A 22,110-nucleotide genomic window follows, 5' to 3' on the forward strand; every position below is an offset into this window, starting at 1 on the left:
GCTGCCTTCCCAGTAATGAAAGCACATTAGAAGGGTAAAACTGAGATTCTGCCTTGCCCCAGCCTGATCCATTCCATATTACTGTAGACATCTGATATATGTCAGCTGAACCATGGCTTACAGTACATACTTCTCTCCATTGGTTATATAGCCTAGAAAGACACACCAAAATAAGTAATCTAAATGTAAACGGCTAAGATTGTGATACTCTACCTCAGTGATGCTCTTCTCACTCAAGAACTGTGCTTCTGCTTCCCTTGTAATATGAGAATCTAAAAATGCCTATTCCTACCACACTACTGAAGTTTCAGTTTCTCTTACCAAAGTGAATATTCTGCTTCAGATCTGAGAACCTTCCAAGCAACAAAATAATAAACATCTCTACACAATCCTGGTTTAATTCTAGACCACTAATGTGCAGCCCTTCACAATAAGTTTTGGAGCAAAGTGAATCATCGATCCCTTCCGAGCCCAACTCCTTTCAGATAACCTTTCAGGTCTGTGGATACTAATCTAGATGTAAATCAATAATATTGGATAATATAAGACAACTAACATCTTTCATTCTTCTATTTTATTGAATAAAGCGAAACTCTTAACACTTAAAATTTTCAGTCTTAGGATATGGGCAGATGGTAGCAAGTGAACAAGCTGACTGATCTTAAGATATTACTGTTTCTCAGCTGACATACAATAACTGTCCCTGCAGATGCTTCTAAATTGATGTAGCTATAAAGTAAAATGAATTCAACTGCCATGACAGTAGCAGTTCACATTCTTCTTACAAATATTTTTTTAGTTGTTTTGTTTTATACTTCCACAGACGTATTTTTTTTCAGTTAGAAAACCATTACAGTCATTTACAGTCAATTACAAATTAAAAGATTAGAGTCCTAACAATCACCAGCAGGAGGTTAGTTTTTAACCAAGACTTAGTTGTTAACATTTTAATTTGAAGTTAAAACTCTTCTATATACAGAAAAAATCACATTGTAATAAAATTAAACAAATAATTCTGTGAGCACCAGAACTAGTGAGCCTTGATTTCTTATGCATTTTTGTTCTTTCGGTTGAATTAGAACAGATTTTCTGTTATCTCTTCAGGGAATATGCTATCCTTTCACAAAGTACTTTGGTGGTGGTATGTAGGCTGCCATTTTCAAATGATAGTGTTTTATAAAACTTGTGGGAACATAATTGTTTTGGGTACTTATCCTAATACATCTTTTTTTTTTTTTTTTTTTTTTTTCTGATGGGATAATCAGAAAAGGTTGTGATGCAATACTAAGAAAAGTTATGGTAGTCTGAAGAGAGTTACTAAAAGTGCAGTACTCTTCCTCTTGCTTGCATGCCATTTCTCCTGGATCTTCTAATGATAATACCCAAGAACTGTTCTTTTATTCTCAGAAATTAATTTCTAATACAATGTAGAGATTGAAAAAGAAATGCCATTTTAAAAGGTCATACAGCAGGGAGAATACACAGCATGTGACAAAAGGCTTAGCAGAAGAATAATACTGCTTTTCTGCCCATATTAAGCTTTTAACAAAAATAGTATTTCTGATATAAGACTGTTATAGCTAATTCCCCTTTGACACTGTATCTTACTGAGTACTTATCAGCAGTAATGGAAAATAAGGTTGAAATACTATGTTGATAGTAAACTATAAACCTTAATGTAAGAATAAGTATATTTGTTAAAAAGGCAAGGAATACTGTAAAGTTTACCCATCTAAAACTGATTATTTTTATTTAAATCTATGGCTGATATACCAAGTATGTGTAAACATAGGAGACTCTAAATAAGAAAAGACTACTGAAGTGAGGTAACTATACACAGGGAAGAACTTACATCAATAAAAACATACACATTTTAAAAACATAAATGTGGTGGCAAAATTCCCCAAAATAGGATCTGAGAATTAGTAACAAAATATATTTTCATTCTTCCACTAATCTTGTAACCATCTCTTCAATCATTTGATGGGAATTTGAGATTAATAATTTTTCAATGACTGCATTGTCAGAACCTTGATGATTTAATGAACCAGAATTCAAAAATTAGTAAATAAGAACTCCTAATCAGTTCAATTTAACACATTCATTTGAATCATTTAGTATTAGTTTTTGTAACACTCTTTAGGCTTTTTAACTATCTAATTATGATCTCTGAAGCAAAAATATGTTTTAAAATGAGACCGTAGCCTTTTTGTTCACATGCTATACAGGATGCTTCAGTAATTTTTAAAATCTTCTTAATTATTAATTCTAAATCATTAAATTATGCAGCTGAATTACTCCTTTCCACATTTTTTTTTAATATAAAACAGTATTTTCTTACAAAAGTGTTTTCATGGAAAATTCATTTTCATCTCTGCTTCTGTGTACAGAAAAGAAACATCAAATCTTTTTTGACTGACCCTTCCATAGTGAACTGAATCAGAATAGAAAGATCTCATTGTATACACAGGGATTATATTTTACCCCCCTTTAACATGTTAAATTAATTTAACAATAATTTTCAAATAAAACTAAATGAATATGTTATAGGAAGGACTCATTTAAAAAGCACACATAAAGATCAAACATTATTATACAAATTAGTGTGAGAAGTAATTTGAAAGATAATCAGGGACTGGAAAAAATAAATAATTTTGTAAGTTTTTTATCTCCTGTTATCACTTATTACAACATGAACTTTAAGTTTTAAATTTTGACAGGATGCTTTTAAACTTAGTAACATATGGTTGGCTCCAATAAAAAAAAATCCAAGTATTTAAAACAGTTGTCAAGAATATAATTACTGGAAGCTGTCAAAGATTTATTTCTAAAGCTCTTGCTTCAGATTTCTGGTATGTTGTATTTTGATTTTCCAATTACATTCATGTTTCCAATTCCTAATCATGTTCTGGAAATTCCACAGTTCAGTGTTGAAACTTTCCAGAATTCAACACTGTCCAGAAGTTTAATAAAGAAGACTAATATTACCGAGTAATGCAAGTTGCAGAAAAACTTACAGAAATGCACCTAACCTTATAAGATTTTCTGAAAATCCGCACAGCAAAGACAAGGCATGCAATACAATTTACAGAAATAGTCATGAGGAACACCCATTTTTGAGAGATCACTTATCTTTATATTAGATCAGCTTCAGACTGAGCTTTGATATCCTAAAACTTGTCTACTGTACATGACATGAGGTTTGTGTTTGTCTGGTTCATTTTTTAAACAATGTTCTGTTTCTGAAGAAAACATCTACAAAAGTGGAAAAGGAGTCATTACAACTGCTGCTTCATTTGAAAGGATGCTGGACTTCAGTCTCTGACAGAAAGACTTTCTGTTACGTTAATGGTAAGGAATTTCAGCTAAATTAATGTTCACCTGCATGCAAAGAGGAGTCTCCTCCATAGTAGTGATTTTATGAAAACATGAACAGGCAGTACCATTTGTATTTTTCCATGAAAAACTGGAATAAGTAATGAAGAAATATGAAAATTAAAAAGAAATATAAATCAGCAAGGAAACTGGGACCCATCTAATTGGCATATCAGTATGCTCAAACATGCAGAGATATGTTTTATTACTGTGGCCCTAACACCCTAACAGCAAGGTTTGGGACATATAATCAAAACATTACATTTGAATAGAGAGGCAGCAGTACTTTGGAAATTAGTATTATTCCTGGTTTACAAGCTTATCTATATTTATAGAGACAGAAACATACAACTGTGCGTATGTTGAAACATGCAGATTCTTCACCTCTCAACACAAAAAAAAAAAAAAAAAAAAAAGACATATTGACATTTTTCTGCTTAATTTAAGCCATAATCATACTTTCTTCAAAACTTTGAGCAGACAATGTTATCTCCATAATACTAGTCAGAGCACCTATCATCTGCTTGTAACAGAATGCACAAACCATCTGTCGGGTGGATTTTTTTTTTCAACTGCTGTTTTCATATTCTAACATAAAAAGTAAAACAAAATAAAAATTCTGAAGTACATTTGAGCTTTTCCTAAAGCACAGTAATCATGGGCGGTTCTGTTTAGACTACATAAACAGGCAAGTGAGAAAAACAAGCCTCTGAAGAGTGAAGTTATTTGACTTCACCTTGCAAAATAACATATGCCTAGATACGCCTCTGTTGTAATAAGAATTAGTCTACAGAAAAAAAAGAAAAAAAATCAAACAGTTGTTTCCAAGATTCATTCCTGAGATTAATTGATATTACTATTTTTTAGTTTTCTATATTTTGAACTTTTTCACCAATCTTTTCAAAATGTTCTTGTGTCATCCGCAAGGGAATCAATTTCAATACCAGACAAAAGATTTAAGAAATATCTGTATCAGTTCTTAATCACTGAAATTTGAAAACTTCCAACACATTTCTCCTTCTAAAGGAATCCTCTTAGAAGAGGTTTCATAAAACAAGTAAATTTCTTACTTTCTTAATTACTCTCTGCTTTTTTTTTTTTATGCTACATAATTCCCAATCTCCACTACAAAGAAAACAGGACACTTCAGACAGCAATCTCCTTGATTAGACAACCATATTTGATTCTGTGAGTTACACTGTTAATGTTGTATACTGTCTTATTACAAGAGGATTAAGAACCTAGTACATAAAAAGATCCTATTTAAATTCTGAGCTTTAGTAATTCTTAATGCCTGTCATGAAAAGTGTCACCCGAAGAGAAATCAACCTAACTTAGATGGTGGTGAGACAGATGGTCCTGGTGAATACTTGGTGCTATTAGGAAAAGATACAAAGCTACAATTATACTTTATTTTGTATCTAACACACTATTTGTTTCTGGAAGCAGAAAACTTAGTGATATTTTCCACAATCATTTTAAGATGATATAATGAAAAATATGACTTTGAATGGGCTCATTGGGGCAATATCAATGAAGATGGTGCACAAAAAGTAACACACTAATTTTCATATAGCTAGAATTTGAGAGTTTGAAGAACTAAACACACAAGCTTTGATTATATACTTTAACTTCATTTTTATGAATACTGTGGAGGAATTTATTTTACTACGTTATTTACTGGAGGAAAATATAGGGTTTTATCTTTAAGGACTCAGACTCAAACCAGCTAGTTTCAGTTTATAAATTTCCCCAGGTAATTCAGATACTTTTGCTTCAGTGTTTTGTCTTTTTTTTTAAAAAAAAAAAAAAAAAACAAAAAAAAAAACAAACAAACAGATAATAGTACCAGCATTTACTTCCAATTAGTATAATTTCTTTAAGTTTTTTTAAGATATGAGTATGTGTGTATGCTAAATGCCTAACATGATGGAGGCTGATTTTAGTTATGCAAAGTCATGACATTTGGCATACCACAGTACTCTAGTGGATCAAATGAGGAAGTCATAAAATGTAAAGAAAGGATACACTGAAATTATAAAAGATGTATTCAAAGAATGCTGTAAAAATTGCGTAACAAAAAACTTTTAATCCCCGTATAGAGTTTTTCTGAACTCTGTCAGCATTTGTAGCCAATCTTTTCATAAAAAGATATTGACTGATAGTTTATGAAAGATTATTTAATGCACTTCCTTCTTCAAGGCAAAAGGTCTGTCATGCTTAAGCATGTCATGATTGACATACATTTGTCTAACCTATTTTTATAATCCCAAATATGAAATAGTCCACACCACTCCCAGGATATCTGTTCCTGTGTGTCAGTATCTGTAGAATCAGTTTTGTACTGCTCACCTCATGTGTGATGTAAATCCCTTAAGTCTTTTCAAACATTACTTTCATAGGAAGAGTATATGAATATTGTTATGAAATCTTTAAAAAAAAAAAAAAATTCTTTCCTACAGTAATTTTTTTTGCTACAACAAGTTTTCTAAAATTTTAGTGATTTTTCGACTAGAATTTCTCCAAACAATCCATACATTTTGTGACTGTCCAAAAAAATAGAGCTGAGGCTCTACCAAAACTGATTAGAGAAGAGGAATCATTAAGTTTCTTTGCAGGCTATGTATCTGTTTATATATTCCTATGATTACATTTTAGCAGCAGTACAGCATTGTTGACTTGTATTTTATTTGCTGTTTACTAACTGTAAAACTTCTGCAGAACAGCTATCTAGACATTTGATCCCACTGGATATCTCTGCTGATTATTCTTGTGACAGGATAGCAAGTTGAACTATTCCATATTAATTTTTTCAGAGGTTGTCTCTGTTTTTTCAAATTATATTGCATTCTGATTCTCTCCTGCAACATACTGATGAATTCTCTCAGACTCTTTTCATCTTTATGTTTAAGAAGCATATGCTTTATTTCATTATTTAGTCATTAGTGACTACAATGAAAGCACTAGGCCCAGAAGAAACAGATGAAGAATTCCAGCTGATATAAGTATTGTTTCTAATTTTGCATGTGAACAAGGCTTTCCTCTTGCATCCCTTTTATAGCAGTTTTCACAAATTCCATTTCCATTCCAGATGAACAGTGTACAGAAGCATTTACTTTCATCTAAATTTCAATCCTCTCAAAGACTATTATATTTTGAAACAAAAGTCATTAATCTTCTAAATTAAAATGACAAGAGTCAAGATATGCAAAACTCAATTCAGGAGGCTTAATTATAATCAAATATGTTGGTGATGGCATTGTTGACTAACAAACAATTATTTATTGAAGCTTTTTCTATTAAAAAAACCTTCTGAAACGTGGCAGTAGTTTGAAGTCCTTGTGTCTGTCAACTTAAGACTAAAGAGATATTAAAAAATTGTTCCCACTAACTGAAAATATTAGGAATTGTTTGTTCCATATTCTTTACTTCTCTCTCCCCTTCTTTCTCCTCTCTCCCTCCTTGTTGCCCTGGTTGGGGCTGGACTAGAGTTCCCGTTGGTCTGGCAGCGGGAGGAGCTGCAGCACCCTGAGACCCCAGGGGCTCCCCAGGGCCCAGTGCCCTCACCTGTGTGCGGGGGCGGGGGGAGCACAGCTGGAGGGCTGGGCCCCGATTGGCCGATATCCCATGTCACGTGACACTGTGCTCACTATATAAAGGCAGGAGTGAGCCTGGAGGGGCTCTCACTTCTGGGAGTGTTGCTGTGGTGCCTTTGTGTTGGGGATGGCTGGCTGGGAGCAGGTGGGTGTTGGTGGGTGGGTGGGTGGTGAGCAGCTGTATTGTACATTACCTGCTGATACTGCTGTCAGTGTGTTGTTCTGTTACTGTTATTAAACTGTTTTTATCTCAACCCGCGAGTCTCCCTTTGCCCCTCTGATTCCCTCCCCATTCCCAACTGGGGGGAGGGTGGGTGAGCGGCTGCAGGGTGTTTAGCTGCTGAGTAGGCTCAAATGACAACACTTGTTTTGAATCTTATAAATTTAGTTGTGCTTCTAGTAGCTAGTATTGCTACCTTAACTTTTTTTTTTTTTTTTGGGGGGGGGGGAGGGTAGTATTTTTGTTCTGAACTTCAGGTAACTGATATAAAACGTAGGTTACCATTGTAGATAAATTAATAATAAAAATTAAACAAAACAACTGACAAAAAAAATCAACTTGTATAAATAGAGCCACCAGACATTACACACAATGTATATATTTAGTATGATGATTAGTACTAAAAAATTGTGTTAAATCATTTTATAATCTTTCAGACATTCACAAATTATTATAATTCAGTTGCATGCGTAAAAATGTAACTGTACATGTGGGGATTAATAATGAATGGAGGCATACTAACATTATTCCAGATTCTAATTTTAAGTAGAGAAATAACAAGGAATTTGACAAAAAGTGGTGAACCAGGTAAACCTGAAGGCCTGGATTAGTGACGCACCTAACCTGCCTAAAACACAAAAAGAACTTACATCTCCAAAGGCTACCAGTAGTCTATGAACAGAAAGCTAAGTATCTGAAGTGCTATATATTCTTGCAAATATAGAAGCACTGTTCTTTTTCAATGTTTTCTCCATACTCATTACATTTGTCCAAGAAACATAAAACAAATTCTATGCTTTTAAAGAACTTCTTCATCACTAAACTGTAAGATATTCTGAAAGATATAGCTTCAGAAAAAAAAAAAAAAAAAAAAAAAACAAAACACACAGCACAACAAAACTATGCATTAGGTATGTATCCTGCATTTTCTCTCTTTACATATTTCTACACCCTATTTACAGGTATGAATCACTTACACAGTTGAAAAATCACTAGAAATAATTAGGATCCCAAATAGGATTCAATTCTAGCACTACATTCAGCAAAGAAAGCATAAGTGCGTGATTATACCTGTCAGATGAAAGGACCTTTTGTGATTTTTGGTTTGATTTGGTTTTGGATTCCTCTTTGAGCTTTGCACAAAGCAACACTACAGTAGGAGCAAAAAGGTATCAGAAGGTCAAAACAGTGCTGCTTTTTCCATATGGTTAGAGTAGGAGGAAGGATAAAAACATATGACAGGTAAATCCAAGTCTTATAAAAGACTGAATACTTTAATGTTGATAAGATGTAGTAAAACAGAAAACTTGATTAATACAGTTTAAAAAAGAATGAGTGGCAGATGATGCATTCCACACAGTGACCCCAGCCACTTATCAGACAATAAGAAAGTAAGTGCCTTAAACTCAACCAATAAATTCAGACTGATAAAGTTTATTGGTTTTGATACAAGAAACAATTTTTAATTTTTGAAAAAGACATTTTTGTCTTTCAAACTTATTTTGAGATAATGGCAAATGTTAAAACAATGCCAAAGTCAAAAGATAAAATCTCCTGTTTTCAACCAGATCTAATTATACATGTTTAATTTCTAACATTCAATTTTAATATAATAAATTGAAGTAAATAATTCCAAACTTTGGAATACATATCACATTGAACTAAGTCTTAATTCTCTCTGTGCATTTCTGTTGGTTTGTTTCTGAGAATTTAATACTTATGCTCATCCTTCATTTTCCATTTCATTTAATTAAAATCAGTATTTTTCATGTGGAAAATATCACTATCATGAACGCTTGTAAATTGCTGTCTTTGGTCTGAGGTAAAGGCAGCCTCTGTATAAACACTAGGGTAGGATGAGTGTCTTCTGATTTCTCTAAGTTACCCTTAGGACTTACCGTAAATATTTTACCTTAAAGCCTCCAGACACATCAGCCCAGCTGGGTCAAGTGGAACAGATCAAATTCCACATGAAGCAGTGAAAGTGGGAATCTAGAGATAGGATGTGCCTAGGTAAGTGAAAGGATTGATTCTGGATCCTAACTGATAGAAAAGGTATATGTGACACAGACAAAACGTGGCAGGGAAATATGGAGTAAATGACTGAGGAGTGAAGAAAGTATGACTAGAAATGTGGTTTGGAAAGCCAGGCTGTGCATGACAATGACCTGTGATGCTCTGAATATATATCTTTATGACTATATAACACTGGTCTAAACTAGCAGTAATTCTCAGCATTGCCTGTACAAATACTCAAGACTTAAATTGGAAATATGAGATATGGAATTATAGTCATACATATTACATATAATATGGAATTTCTTGTAGTTGATAAAATAAATGAAAACCTGTTGTAAATTAAAAGTATGTATTGAAATTTCCAGATAAAACTTAACATGAATTTTGGATGAACTTACATTGTTTTGTTTATTCTGCAGCTAAATGCTTTCATTTCTTATTTTGTAATAAATAACGAGAGTACTTTAAAAGTGTAAATGATGATAAAGTTTTAATCTGTTATTACAGTTAAACATTTTTTTTTAATAAAAGATTGAAAAAATTAATGAAAAAACATCTGAACAGAATTATAGTAATTAGTAAAACTGTTACCAAAGATCATATTTTAATATTTTGGATTTGTGTTTGGCTTAAATTATTGTTAAGCTATGGCTTCTTGAAATAGAAATCAGAAATTTTAGGCACTGCTGAAATTGTATTTTTGGTAAAGTTTAGGTTTGGAGATTTTTTGGGTCCTTTTTCAGTATTACTAGGGATGACTACAAGGTTACTTATCTTTTAATGGCACACATCTAGCTATTTCCCTAGTGCAAATAATTTTAGGCCATCAATCTCATATTCTAAAAAATTGTTCAAACATCATATTCAAAATTGTTCAAACACCATATTCAAAACTGTTGAAACATATAGTTCCTATACTACAAAATTCTGCCAAAACATCATAGCATAACATTTAAGGAGCAGTTTTCACCTAAAAAATGCAAGTTTGAGATATAAAAGGAAAGATAAATTTCTTAAGCTGCTTGCAACAGGGTATGAAAAAAATGTGTCACAATGTTAAGCAGTAGCTGTTAGAAAGAAATGATCACGTGTTAAGAATATGTTAACCTATATGTAGCAACACCATCCTTACAAATTTAGCACAGATTCCAGCAATATTTTTTTTCCATGTATACTAAAGTGAACTTCACTGCTCATAAAAGTAGCATAGGGGAATCAAGTATAATTTATTTATTAATAATGATGTAGGAATCTAAAGATTAAAAGTATGTGTACATGCATAAACATATAAAATATGTATACATATATGCATTTTTTATATATGTATATATTATGATGTTTATATAGAGATGATACAGATGTTCGTGTGCACATACAGATCTATGTAAGACCATACTATTATTATTGCAAAACTGTTTTTATCGGGGGGAAAAAAAAAAAAAAAATTCAAGCCAAGATATTTCTGGAGGTTTACCTATAGATTCAGCATCGGTCTACTGATGTAAGTTTGCTATGTAAATTACTATGGAAAGGCTGAACAGCACTTTTCTAATACTGTTACCCTTAAGAAAAACGTAGTTTCAGAGGTGTTTCACTGATACTAACAACTCTTTGTGAAGCTAATATTTTCTTTGCCAAATTTTTTCTTCATGTTGAATCTTTTGGAAATATTCCAGCAAAACAGGACAAGCATTTCTGAAAATAAGTCCAGAGGAAAAAAAAAAAAAAAAAAAAATGTTTTAAGCCAGTGTTTAAATTACATGGATAACAGCAACAAAAGTAACTGTCAAGTCTCACTTTCTAGTAGGTTTAGTGGGCCCATGTTTCAGAGCAGCACCCTTACATTTATTGGGATGAGAGATATGCTCTTTACTAACGCTATGAAAATCTACCAAGATTTAATTAATTCTATCCTTTTAGAACAGCTTGAATTTAAATGTAGATGTCAAATGATGTTCATTTGCTCAAATTTAATTGAACATTAAACATTTAAATTGAACATTTATATCTGAACTAGCCACTTCAGACTACTGTTACACTCAATGAAGAGAAATAGGCATGTCTGGAAGACAACTCACCTTATTCTAAAATGTGCATCTAAGAAAGAGATAAGATAAATCCCCATCATTAACAGGATGAATGACTCAAATTTAGGTCTTACTGACCCATTAAACACAGAAAATGGCACCATCAACTTGGTAGTGGTTGAGGAAACAGATCAGAGAAACAGTAAAATTGGGAGATGGGGAGAAAACATAGGAATGGGAATTCTATCAGCATTCCATTAAAACTGACAGAGGAGCTGAAGGAAGGCATAAAGGATACAGAGAATCAAAGATTAGGAAATAGTCGCAGAAAAGCAGAAGAAAAAGAGGTCTGACAAGCCGTTAAGGAACTAGGCAACAACTGGGTTTGATTTGTGAAAGTATCTAGGACACGATACAGGAAAGAATGGACAATTCTGCATTAGCATAAATAACCTAGTGAGTAATCCAATGAGGCAGATCATAAGAGAAGACAGTAAAATCAAGGAACACTGGGTAAGGAACCCAGGATTTTAATAAGGCAGTCAGGAATATTCTGAGATTGTGGAAAGGATAAAAAAAGCTAGAATAAGACCCAGAAGGAGAACACGTTATTTCAACAAACAGAGTTTAAAGAGGATGGAACAGAAGGAAGTAAGTTTAGGAGCACCAAGAAAAAAAAAGTATATGAGTCTGTGCTTGCCACTAGGATCTCAAATGCAACAGAAAACTCTGAAGACTTGCTATCCCTTCAGCTGTCATATTCCCCGGTCTTTTGGCAAAGAGACTACACAATCACCATTGTAATTATCTACACAAAAATTAAGAACTTCCTTTTGATATCAATTATCCTATCAGTTGAAGTGGCAGTGGAATACGCAGTGAATCCTCAAGTTTCAATCCTCCATCCAAGTGGTGGACAAAAGAAATGACAGCACATGAAGTGACTTCTGAGTTCTTCTGCTTCCTTTGTTAAAAAGCTAAAATGCTAAACAACCCACATTAGAAATACTGTTCTAGAAGTAGCAAAGCCAAAGACTTCACAGGAAATTCTAGAACTAGTTTTTCTTGTAACTTTAATTCCATCTATGTATATATACAGTCTTTAGCTATATGATCATGCACTATTTTTATCATCAGATTCTTTTGCATCCCATGCACAGAACATACATCCTCTGAGAATGAATCAGAACTTTGGAGGAGAAAGGTCTGTGATCTCTGTTGTTTATGAACCCTGCCTCTTTTGTTGTGAAAGTCAAAAGTATAAAAGCATAAAAGTTATATAAGAATTTTTAAAAGTTTCATAATCGAGTTGAAAAGCCAGATCATGGTAAAGACAAATGAATTACTCTCTTTTGATTCCGTAACCTAGAAATACAGACTTGTACCTTCTATATTCCACCCCCAGTATTAAATTACATTCTTAACAAGCAGTCAATATGAGATAACCCAGTCAACAGAAAACATAAGCAGCTATAAATTTGACATCTATAGTATCTAATTTTAGGATCTGGCTATCACAGCAGTATCCACAGTTCCTATTTTGATATCTAAATAATATCAAGAGGATAGCACCTCAGAAAGGCCATAGCCACGTTCAGCTGAGAATACTTAAAGATGTGAGAGCTGAGAAGATAGACACAGGAAGGTGATCTTGATCCCCCTCTTTTTTGTAAGCTCAGGTACCAAGGTCAAAGCTGTAAATGGAAAACTCCATTTACTTAGAAACCAGAGTCCAGAATCTTCTCTTGAGACTAGATACATATACATCAGTACATCAAGTACTTCAGCAGTAAATTTTGCTGACAATTTTATCTGTATTTTCTAAGATGATAAAAATATTTTCTCATTAAATTAGAAAGCTGCATTGAAATTCTTGTTCATCCTGACAGGTTTCAAACTCGTAACTTTCTATAGCAGTATGCTAACCACAAGGTGGTAGGTTGCTAAGAGAAAAGGAGGAGGACATGAAAGTGGGAGAGACTAATGGGCAAAAGCATCAAAATGCAAGATTTGTGGGATCAGAACAGAAAAATATAGAAGAAATGCTTATCCAACAGTTTTGATTCTATAGTTTAAAAATACACATTTTTATGTTCCTGAATCTACCCTGACCATTATTATTGTTTCTTTTCAAATAATGATTTAATTTAAATAGTTTTGAGCATACAGACTTGTAAACTAAATTGCTCAGTTAATGTTTGAACTACAAAATTATGCTCTCACTTTTTAACCTTTTGGATTCCCATTAATACTGATTTTTTTTTTACTTCCCAGTGACAAATTCAACAGAAATAGTAGAAAATGCTCTTTCCTCATGACTTAATCTAGTGAAGCAAGAGAAGAGTGTGAAATGCTGCTGTGTGAGGAGGGCAGAACACTCAGTTATTTCACTTCTTGCTTTACAGTACACTGTTATGTAGTATCTAATGGTGGGTGGACTTGCCATCTTCTTTCAGAAGCTCTGTTTTCAAATACTTGTATGTTTTATGAAAGACTTCTGTACTGTCAGTGCTTGCTTTATGTGGGTTAGGCATATCTAGCATATCCTTCTTGGAGCTGTCTCTTAAAATGATAATTGAATCCCGTGTTCCTCATTCTTTTTGCACACAGCAAGAGGAGTCTGGGACTGGTTTGCAGAAGGGCTCATCGTTTATGGGAGCAACTGAGAACACAGCAAGTAGTAGGCGAGAAATGCTATGTGCTCTGAAACCAGCAATTCAACTTTTTTTGCTTTTATCTCTCTTGCTGTTTCACCCCTCCATTGTAAAATAGGGCTGTTGTAAAGATAAACCCATGAACAGTTTGTGAGACACGTACTGAGTATAGTGGTGAACAGCACTGAGGGCTCATGAGTAATTACGTCTTCACAGGATTTGGACAGCGTAAAACAAGCAAAGCATGCTACCATTCACTGAGAAAGGACAAATGAAAATACTGACTCTTTGCTTAATAAGTGAATACCACTCATGCTGAGGGTTGATTAATAAATCATGTGAAAAAAGCTATCACAATCATGCAAAAACTCCATTATAAACTCATAGGAGCTGATAGCTATATAGAAAATCTTAGCACTGGTACTTTCAAAACGTTTTGTGGTTGATTTAGAAATCTTAATTATAAATTCATTATATAGATATTATTTTCCTAACAGATTTTTCTTACAAAATTAAGATCAAAATAGAACCTGTGCTTAAATATCTACCGCAGTTATTGCCAAATTTGTCATGCAAGCTCTAAATCAATCTGATATGCAAGTTTTCAAGTCATTTCAAGCAATCAAATAGTGTTTTAACATTGTTAACCATAAAACATTTTTTTTCTTTGTACAAATATAATATGGAATGTAGAACAGTTACTTCAGTACTTTATATCATGCATGAAGTCTAACCCTTCAGTTGTCTTAATGCCAATGACACTATCCACATAACCTTACTTATGTGTATAAGCACCCATACAATTAATATGACAGGATGTTCTTTAAAATCATATAAAACCAGATCAGTAAAGTAGAATGTACTTGTTGTTATCCAATCATGCTGTCTCATTAAATAAATTCTATAACATCTAACAATATTAAAAGTAAAATTAAGAATTCAAGATTATTCAGCTAGGCATTTAACTTAGATGTGGAAACAGAGGAACTACAAATCCACAAATAGCTAAAACCCAAAATTCTGCACATGAGGTGGGCTGAAAATGGATTCCAGTACAGAATTCATGTATCAAAGGGGAGGAATTGGACAAAAAACCCTCTTTTGCTGATACAAGGATCCCAAGTATAAGCCAAAGGTAAAAAAAGTGTAATTTTCACTTGTACATACATATTAGAAACATGTAGGTATTAGAATAGTAGAAATTACAAATTTATTAATCCCAAGCATAAAACTGAAGCAACTTTGTCAACCTGCTCCTCATGTTATGTCCTACAACTGGTTTCCTAGCTAATACTTCCCAGAGACCTCCTGTTCACAACATGTGAAATACTGTGGATATGGTCTATATTGGAACACACTCAAATGTTGAACTCTCACCATTTTCACAAAAAAAAAGTTTTCCAAACAGTCATAAAGTATTAAAGTAGTTGATAAATATGAATGGGACAAGATACTAAGAAAGCCAGGAGTTAACAATTTCATGCTCACTGTATCAAACATCCATCTGTACTCCTAAAGGTTTGGTGGAAGTTCCAACGTATTTGTCTGTTTATGTATTTGGTAGTATCTATCACTCAGGACTGAATGTCAGTTTACATATCCTATAGTCATAATGAAGTAAAGAAGTTGGCACCATTTATAAAATGACTAATTTCTGCAGGAGTAAAACACAACTTATCAGGGCAGCAGAAGACTGTTGGATCACTCATCTTCCAAGCACAGCACTGCCATTTTAGCAGGACCTGACCACCACTTGTCATAGGATTCAAAATTCATCCAGGTAAATGAAAGCTTCTTAGATGGAAAAAGAGATGGTAAAGTCTTAGACTCTAAAATTATCTTAAACATTTTCATATCTCAAAAGGTGGCATTTTCATTAGAAGTAAAATGGTATCTCCCTGCCTTAGTTTAAATCTGAACAAGCTTTAGCATATTCCTTCAACAAGACTAAGAGCTAATGATGACTAGATCTGTCGTTTCAGTAGCAATGAATGAAGAACATTGGAATAAATGGATTATAAATATCCAAGAGCAGTAAGAATAAACCAGATATATATTACCACAGATTACATATGTGATGAGGAAGTTCATTCTAGCAAGTCAACTCTTACGGACAAATCAAGTGGTGCCATTAAAATTCAGTATGCACATGCTCAGATCAGTGACACACCTAATAAAAAAATCTACAGAATGAGATTATATTTGTATCAGTTTTCATCCTCTTCTATTCAGTTCAGAAACCTTTTGTTTTATTTTACATATCTTCATAGTGTATCTCAATAACATTTTGTACCAAATCCTACAATAAACATCTTATTGTTCAGAATAACTTCCAACATTCATGAAAACTTAAGCATTGCTTTTTCTTTAAAAATGTACACTGTCATTCATAAACTATTCCACATTTGTTTAAAGGATGTAGCTCCTAAGAAATGAAGTATGCTAACTGACAAAACAATGAAGAGTTTCAAGTAGAGAACATATGCTTTAGGTCTCTATGAAAAATCTTACCATACTCAATTGTACACACGTGTATGTTTATCTACAGCAGTATTAATCTGAACTAATGCACAGTGCTCTTTATCTAACAGAATATTTAATACCCTATGCTTTACTTTCAATATGAAGAACACAAACCATTCTTTTCTGGTTTTAAACAGAACTATACATTTCTTTCCATAGAAAAAGTAATAAATGACAAGGGAAATGAAAATGAAATTATTTTAACCATGGGTAGGTGGGGGCAAGCAGGGTTAAACCAGTGAAGCATTTTATCCTCAGGATTATCTGTATCACAGCATTTTCGAAAGCTCTATGTTAGCTACCTTTCCTTCTTCCAGTGATTTTGTTTGGGCTGGAGTGAGGAGGGCGGGGATTAAGAAAAAAAAAAAAAAAAACACAATTCAACATTAACAGAAGTTCATAAGAAACACAAGCACCTGGATGTGTATTGCTTGTTCTTACATCTTCTCAGGTGTCACTCAGTTGATACCTTGTAACACCAATTCTTATTTTTCTTTGAGGTACACTGTGACACAATTTAGTCACCAAGTTCCAAGAAAACAGGAGGTTCTTACTTTTGAGCTTTCACCTGGCATCCCAATACGGAGAACATCACCTCCCGCTAGAATTTTAATGAGCTTGTGAGAAAGTTGGGTGGCCGCGATCCTCAGGGTGGAGTGCCGGCTTTGAGAGGCCCGTGTGCCGGGGCCAGCTCCGTAGGCAGGGGCAGGGTAAGGACAGGGGCAGAGGCAGGGGCAGCAGAAGGGCAGGGGCAGGGTCTGGGACAGGGGCAGTGGCAGAGGCAGGACAGGGGCAGGGGCAGCATCCCCTACTCGCGGCGTCCCGACCCTTAAGACTTTCCTCTCTCTCCCGCGACCCTCGAGCAGCCCACCCCCCCGCCACCCTTCCCGCGCAGCGGCGCGCCCCTCTGCGCCCAAACCCTGCCCTTTCAAACTGAGGACCCCTCCCGCCTCCAGGCCCCACACCTCCCCCGCGACAACGGCCGCACACTTGCCCATCTGCGCCCCCAGCGCTGTCATTCCCCCCGCTCCCCTCTCCGCGGTCGGGGAGCCCGCCCTACGACCGAGGGGGGCAACGACCCCTCTCGGTTCCCCAACCCCCCCGACCCGCGGATGCCGCGCAGGTTGCGCCGGAGCCGGCGCGCTTCCCTACCTGCGCCCGCCTCCGTCACCTGTTGCCCGGCCGCCGCCATCCGCGCAGCCCCCCGGCGCCTCCTCCCGCTCCAGCGGCGCCGAGGGCTTCTGGGGCTCCCGGGCCACCTCCATCCCGCCGGGCGCCGCCTCCGCCTCCTCCTCCTCCTCCTCCAGGGACTCCACGTAGAAGACGGTGCGCGGCGGCGGCGGCGGCGGCGGCGGCCCCGGCCCATGGCCGTGCCCCAGCCCGTGCCCCCCGCCCGGCCGGCCGCCGGCAGGCAGCAGCGTCCCGTTGGGCGGGCTGGCCGTGGTGGCCGAGGAGGAGGAGGCGGAGGAGGCGGATTTCTTCCAGAAGGCGCTGTTGCCTCTCTCCTGGCTCTTCAGCAGGCGGCTCTGGCTGGGCCCCCAGTGCTCGAAGCTGCTGTCGGGCGGCAGGCAGCCGCCCCCCGCCGGGCCGCCCGCCGGCGAGGGGTGGCTGAACAGTTTCCAGCGGAGGCGCAGGATGTGCTTCACGTCGAAGTCTTTCCTGCCGGAGCCGGACATGGTGCCGCGGCGGGCGGGGGACGGGCGAGGGCCGAGGCGGGACCGGCGGCGGCGGCGGCGGCGGGGGCGCGGGGCGGCCCCGCTCCCGGTAGCGGCGGCGGTTCCTCCGGGCAGCGCTGCGCCTGTGAGGCGGAGGGTGGTAGCCGCCGGGAGGAGAGAGATGCGCGCACACACGCCAGCGCGGAGAGGGAGAGGGAGGACGGATGGAGTGATGCACAGAGCCGAGAGGAGGTAGAGACACCCAGCAGGGAAGGGAGGAAGAGAGAGGGAGAGATGCCCAGAGCTGACGAGGATTGCACGGCGATCAGTGGAAAGGGGAGGGGAGAGAGAGAGGCAGAAATGAGAGACACCTCTCAGGGGAGACAGGCACTTGCGAGGGAAGAGCGGGTGAGGGAGGCTGCGAAGACGCTCTAATCTGATTAACGGGGCAGCGAGCGGAGCTACAGCCCGGAGAGGAGCGGCGGCGGAGGAGGAAGCAGGTGGCTCTTCCTCAGTCTCTTAGAGCTCCGTGACCGAGTGCAGCCAGGGAGGGAAAAGTCACCTGGAAGCCTCTCTCCACCTCCCGCCTTCTCATCCCGTTTCTCAGGGGAGTCCCGTGCCTGCAGTTATCTGGGATGGCAAAGCCGGAGAGCTGGCACTGAGAGAAAGCGGCGCTCCTTTATATACCCCGTACGTAGGAAAAAAAAAAAAAAAAAAAAAAAAAAAATCACGCCCGTGAGGTTGTCAAGGTCCTCAGTGTACAATTCTCTATCTATCTCAGCGCCTCTCACCAAGCCACCCCCTCCCCGCATGTGACGCAGATGTGCTCTGGGGCTGTCGGTGTGGAGAGACAGAGGGAAAAAGATGCTTCAGCCTTCTGCGTGCAAGTAAGTCGGCAGGTCACCAACTGTCTCTGATAGCCTCCTCCTCCTCCCTTCTGCCCAGTGCAGGTCTCCTCACCTTGGTATTTTGGTTCTGAGACCACTGTGTAATACTGGGAGCAAAATAAAGCGAAACAACAAATGCAGCAGCAGCAGTAAACACAAGAGTGTGAATCATAGGAGTACAGACTTAATAGACTGCATGCAGACTGGATGAGGTTACAGGTTAATGATTTATTCTGCAGGCTCCATTCATTAGGCTGTTGGCTCAGTGTTGCTGTACCAGTAGAAAACATTGGATATAGGGACAGTGTGTTAAACAGAAATAGCCCTACGCATCTGCTTCTTACCTTTTATATCTGCTCTTAATACAGTCTGGCGGTGCTAAACCCAAGGGAGGTTCCTTCACAACAGGGGGATCTGCTTAGGAACATCAGCCCACTTGGGAGGGTTGTCATGAAGTACACTGTGCATCTGGGACATAATTACTGAAATAAAAGCTTCATGGTGAAATGTAGGAGAGGATTACAAGGGAAAATGCATACAAAGTTGCCATCAATAAGATTATATACAGAATGCCTGAAATCCACCTGTGCCTTAGAAAGTAGTATTTTAGAAGAAGATTTATCCCTATGAAAATTACGAAAATTATTATATTTTCTTCCATGCACTCTTCACATTGGTCAGCTTTACCCATGCACTCGTGAGCTATCAAAAGTTTTTTATATTAATTCTTTGTGAATTCAAGAAATAAACTTGAAGGTATTCTTTCCTTCAAGCTGGAATGTTTAAACTCTTCATTCATAAAACACTATAGTTTCAAAATTCCTTCAGAGAAACCCAAAAGTCAAACATTAATTAACAATTTTATTACTGTTTTATTTACTTTATCACTGAAGTATATTACTGTTTTATTTACTTTATCACTGAAGTAGTGCTTCTGGGTACAAACCAATATTAGGGTTTGTGTTTCATATTGGTAAAGTTCAGCATTTAACAGAACAAGAAAGAACACAAAGTCTGACTTTCAAAGGAAGAGGAATTGCCACTGTGCATTCTAAATATTGATTTATGCCACAGCAGCTGGACTGCATACTCTCTAGTGCGTCAGTTTTGCTCTCAGTATTCAGTGATAAGAAAAGACAAAAAACATTCTAAAACAAATGGAAGAGACAGTTCATTTTTATCCAGGAACTGGTCTGGGTGAATATGTGCTGTTTGGGAGAGCAGCAGGAAGAAAAGCCTAAAAATCTTCATCTAGAATAGGACAGCTGAAACTTTCATCATTTCAGAGACTTCAGAAATGCATCCCTTATGACAATATATGTGAAACCATCAATAGTGAATCTCTGTTATTTAATGTCTGGTTACAAGCTCTAAAAGATGTGGACATGTACATGTAAAATAGCTTTAATCAATTAATGCATAGATAGACAGTATGCTATCTCTCCTGTATTCAATACCATTTAACTGATTAGGAAAATTCAGAAATATTCTGACTTGAGGAGAATTACATAACTTCCTTGCCATATTATAAATCTTAGACATTTTAAAATCTGCATTATTATTTTAGTTGATCGTTTGATGTGAACAGCTGATGGGTTAGATTTTCTAGCTTTACTTCTGTAACATAGGTAAATATAAATGACAATACTTTCCAACAAAACTGTTTTTCTAAATACACTTCAGAGGTCACTCAATTAATGTATTACAGTGTCACCCAAGAAAATACTTAAGTTTTTAAATCACCTTTCCGGTACAAACTAGCAAGCAATTATAATGAAAAAAAAAAGTAAAAAATACTTCAGGTTATTTGGAATTCATATCTTTTTATTTCAGTTATGTCAGTAACTAAAATAAATAGCCTTGGATTTTTTTTTTTTTGACAATTAAAATCTCAGCTCTTCAATGTACCATGTATAGTCTTTTATATGCTTTTTAACATTACTTGATTCTTTCATATTTTAGTATATAAACAGTTTTTGCAAGAGATGCATTCATTTGGTATGTATACCTGATTTTTCATGTATGAAGTTGTATGAACACTTCTATATCATAAAATGAAATCTTGAAAACTCTCCTGATTTTCTTTGTTTATATCTCATTCACAATTGTGTTATCAATGTATAGTAGGCAAGAGCTACCCCAAAAAAAGCTACACTGAAGTAGCCATTGTCACTACATATATTTAATGAATAATTTTATTTCCCAAGCCTGAAGTAGAATTAAACAGTTTGGTTTACTTAAGTTTTCATAGTTTCTTATCTTCCTGTTGCCCTGCAAACACTTTTGCCAGTGAGGCAAAGAACGTATTCTACATTATCATATGACAAGCTGAACACAAAATGTCTTTTGAGTTTCAGTGGAAACTTCTGGTATATAAAAATATTAACTCTATAGGTTGTCTAGACTTGCTTCTCCATCCAGGCAGGTCAAGAAAAAATTGCTCTCTACTGCAGTTCTAGGGACCTTGCTCATAGGAATTACAAAAAAATTATTAGTTTACTAGTCAAATACGTCTTCATCTACTCATATGAATTTGCCACAAACATATAATCAGATTTGTGAAAATACACGTCTATTAAATTATTGAAGGGAAATATTTTGATGCCTAACCATCCATACCTTACACATTCCATGAAGTGTAGCCAAGATAATAATCATGGGTAATCTGTCCCATGTCTGTTGGTTGCACACTGGAACATAGTGTATCACAGTGTATTTCTGTTTATTAAACAATATGTTTCTGAACTTCCTCACCTGGTGTAGTTTCCCCAGATTCTTCATAGCCACTCAAATATTGAATAACTTTACAGACTTTGCTTGCAAGTGGTCATGGCTCTTTATCTGTTAGTTAGGCAAGCAGATGAAAGTCGTTAATCTTTATGTCCCTGTTATGAATCAGATTCCTGACACTTTCTCTTTGTGTTTTTGTATTTCTAATGCTCTTTAAATGAATTAAATTCACACAGTCATGCCCCTAAGGAAGTCTCACGTTCATGTTTTGTAGGAAAAATGGCCTAGGGATATATATCCCTCCAATAAATCCTCCAAGTAGTAAAAAGCACTTCCAAGGAGAAACTTGAAGTAGGTATCCAAACTGATCAGATTATATTAACCCTCTTTTTTTTATTTCTTTCCATTGCAAAGTTTTGGAGTA

At 36.5% G+C, this 22,110-nt stretch overlaps 1 protein-coding gene across 1 annotated transcript in view; it reads right to left on the reverse strand.

Moving 5' to 3' along the window:
* The window catches only part of KLHL1 (kelch like family member 1), a 217,956-nt gene extending 199,203 nt beyond the window's left edge, over positions 1 to 18,753 (reverse strand). Inside the window, exon 1 of the mRNA XM_042806068.1 lies at positions 17,567 to 18,753. Within this exon, the coding sequence (XP_042662002.1) occupies positions 17,567 to 18,090 (524 nt within the window). The 5' untranslated portion in view covers positions 18,091 to 18,753. The remainder of the gene's footprint in view (positions 1 to 17,566) is intronic.
* Positions 18,754 to 22,110: the final 3,357 nt, after the last annotated feature.

This window comes from Tyto alba, unplaced genomic scaffold (assembly GCF_018691265.1).
Source record: "Tyto alba isolate M040663 unplaced genomic scaffold, T.alba_DEE_v4.0 Super-Scaffold_45, whole genome shotgun sequence".
NCBI classification, from domain to species: domain Eukaryota; kingdom Metazoa; phylum Chordata; class Aves; order Strigiformes; family Tytonidae; genus Tyto; species Tyto alba.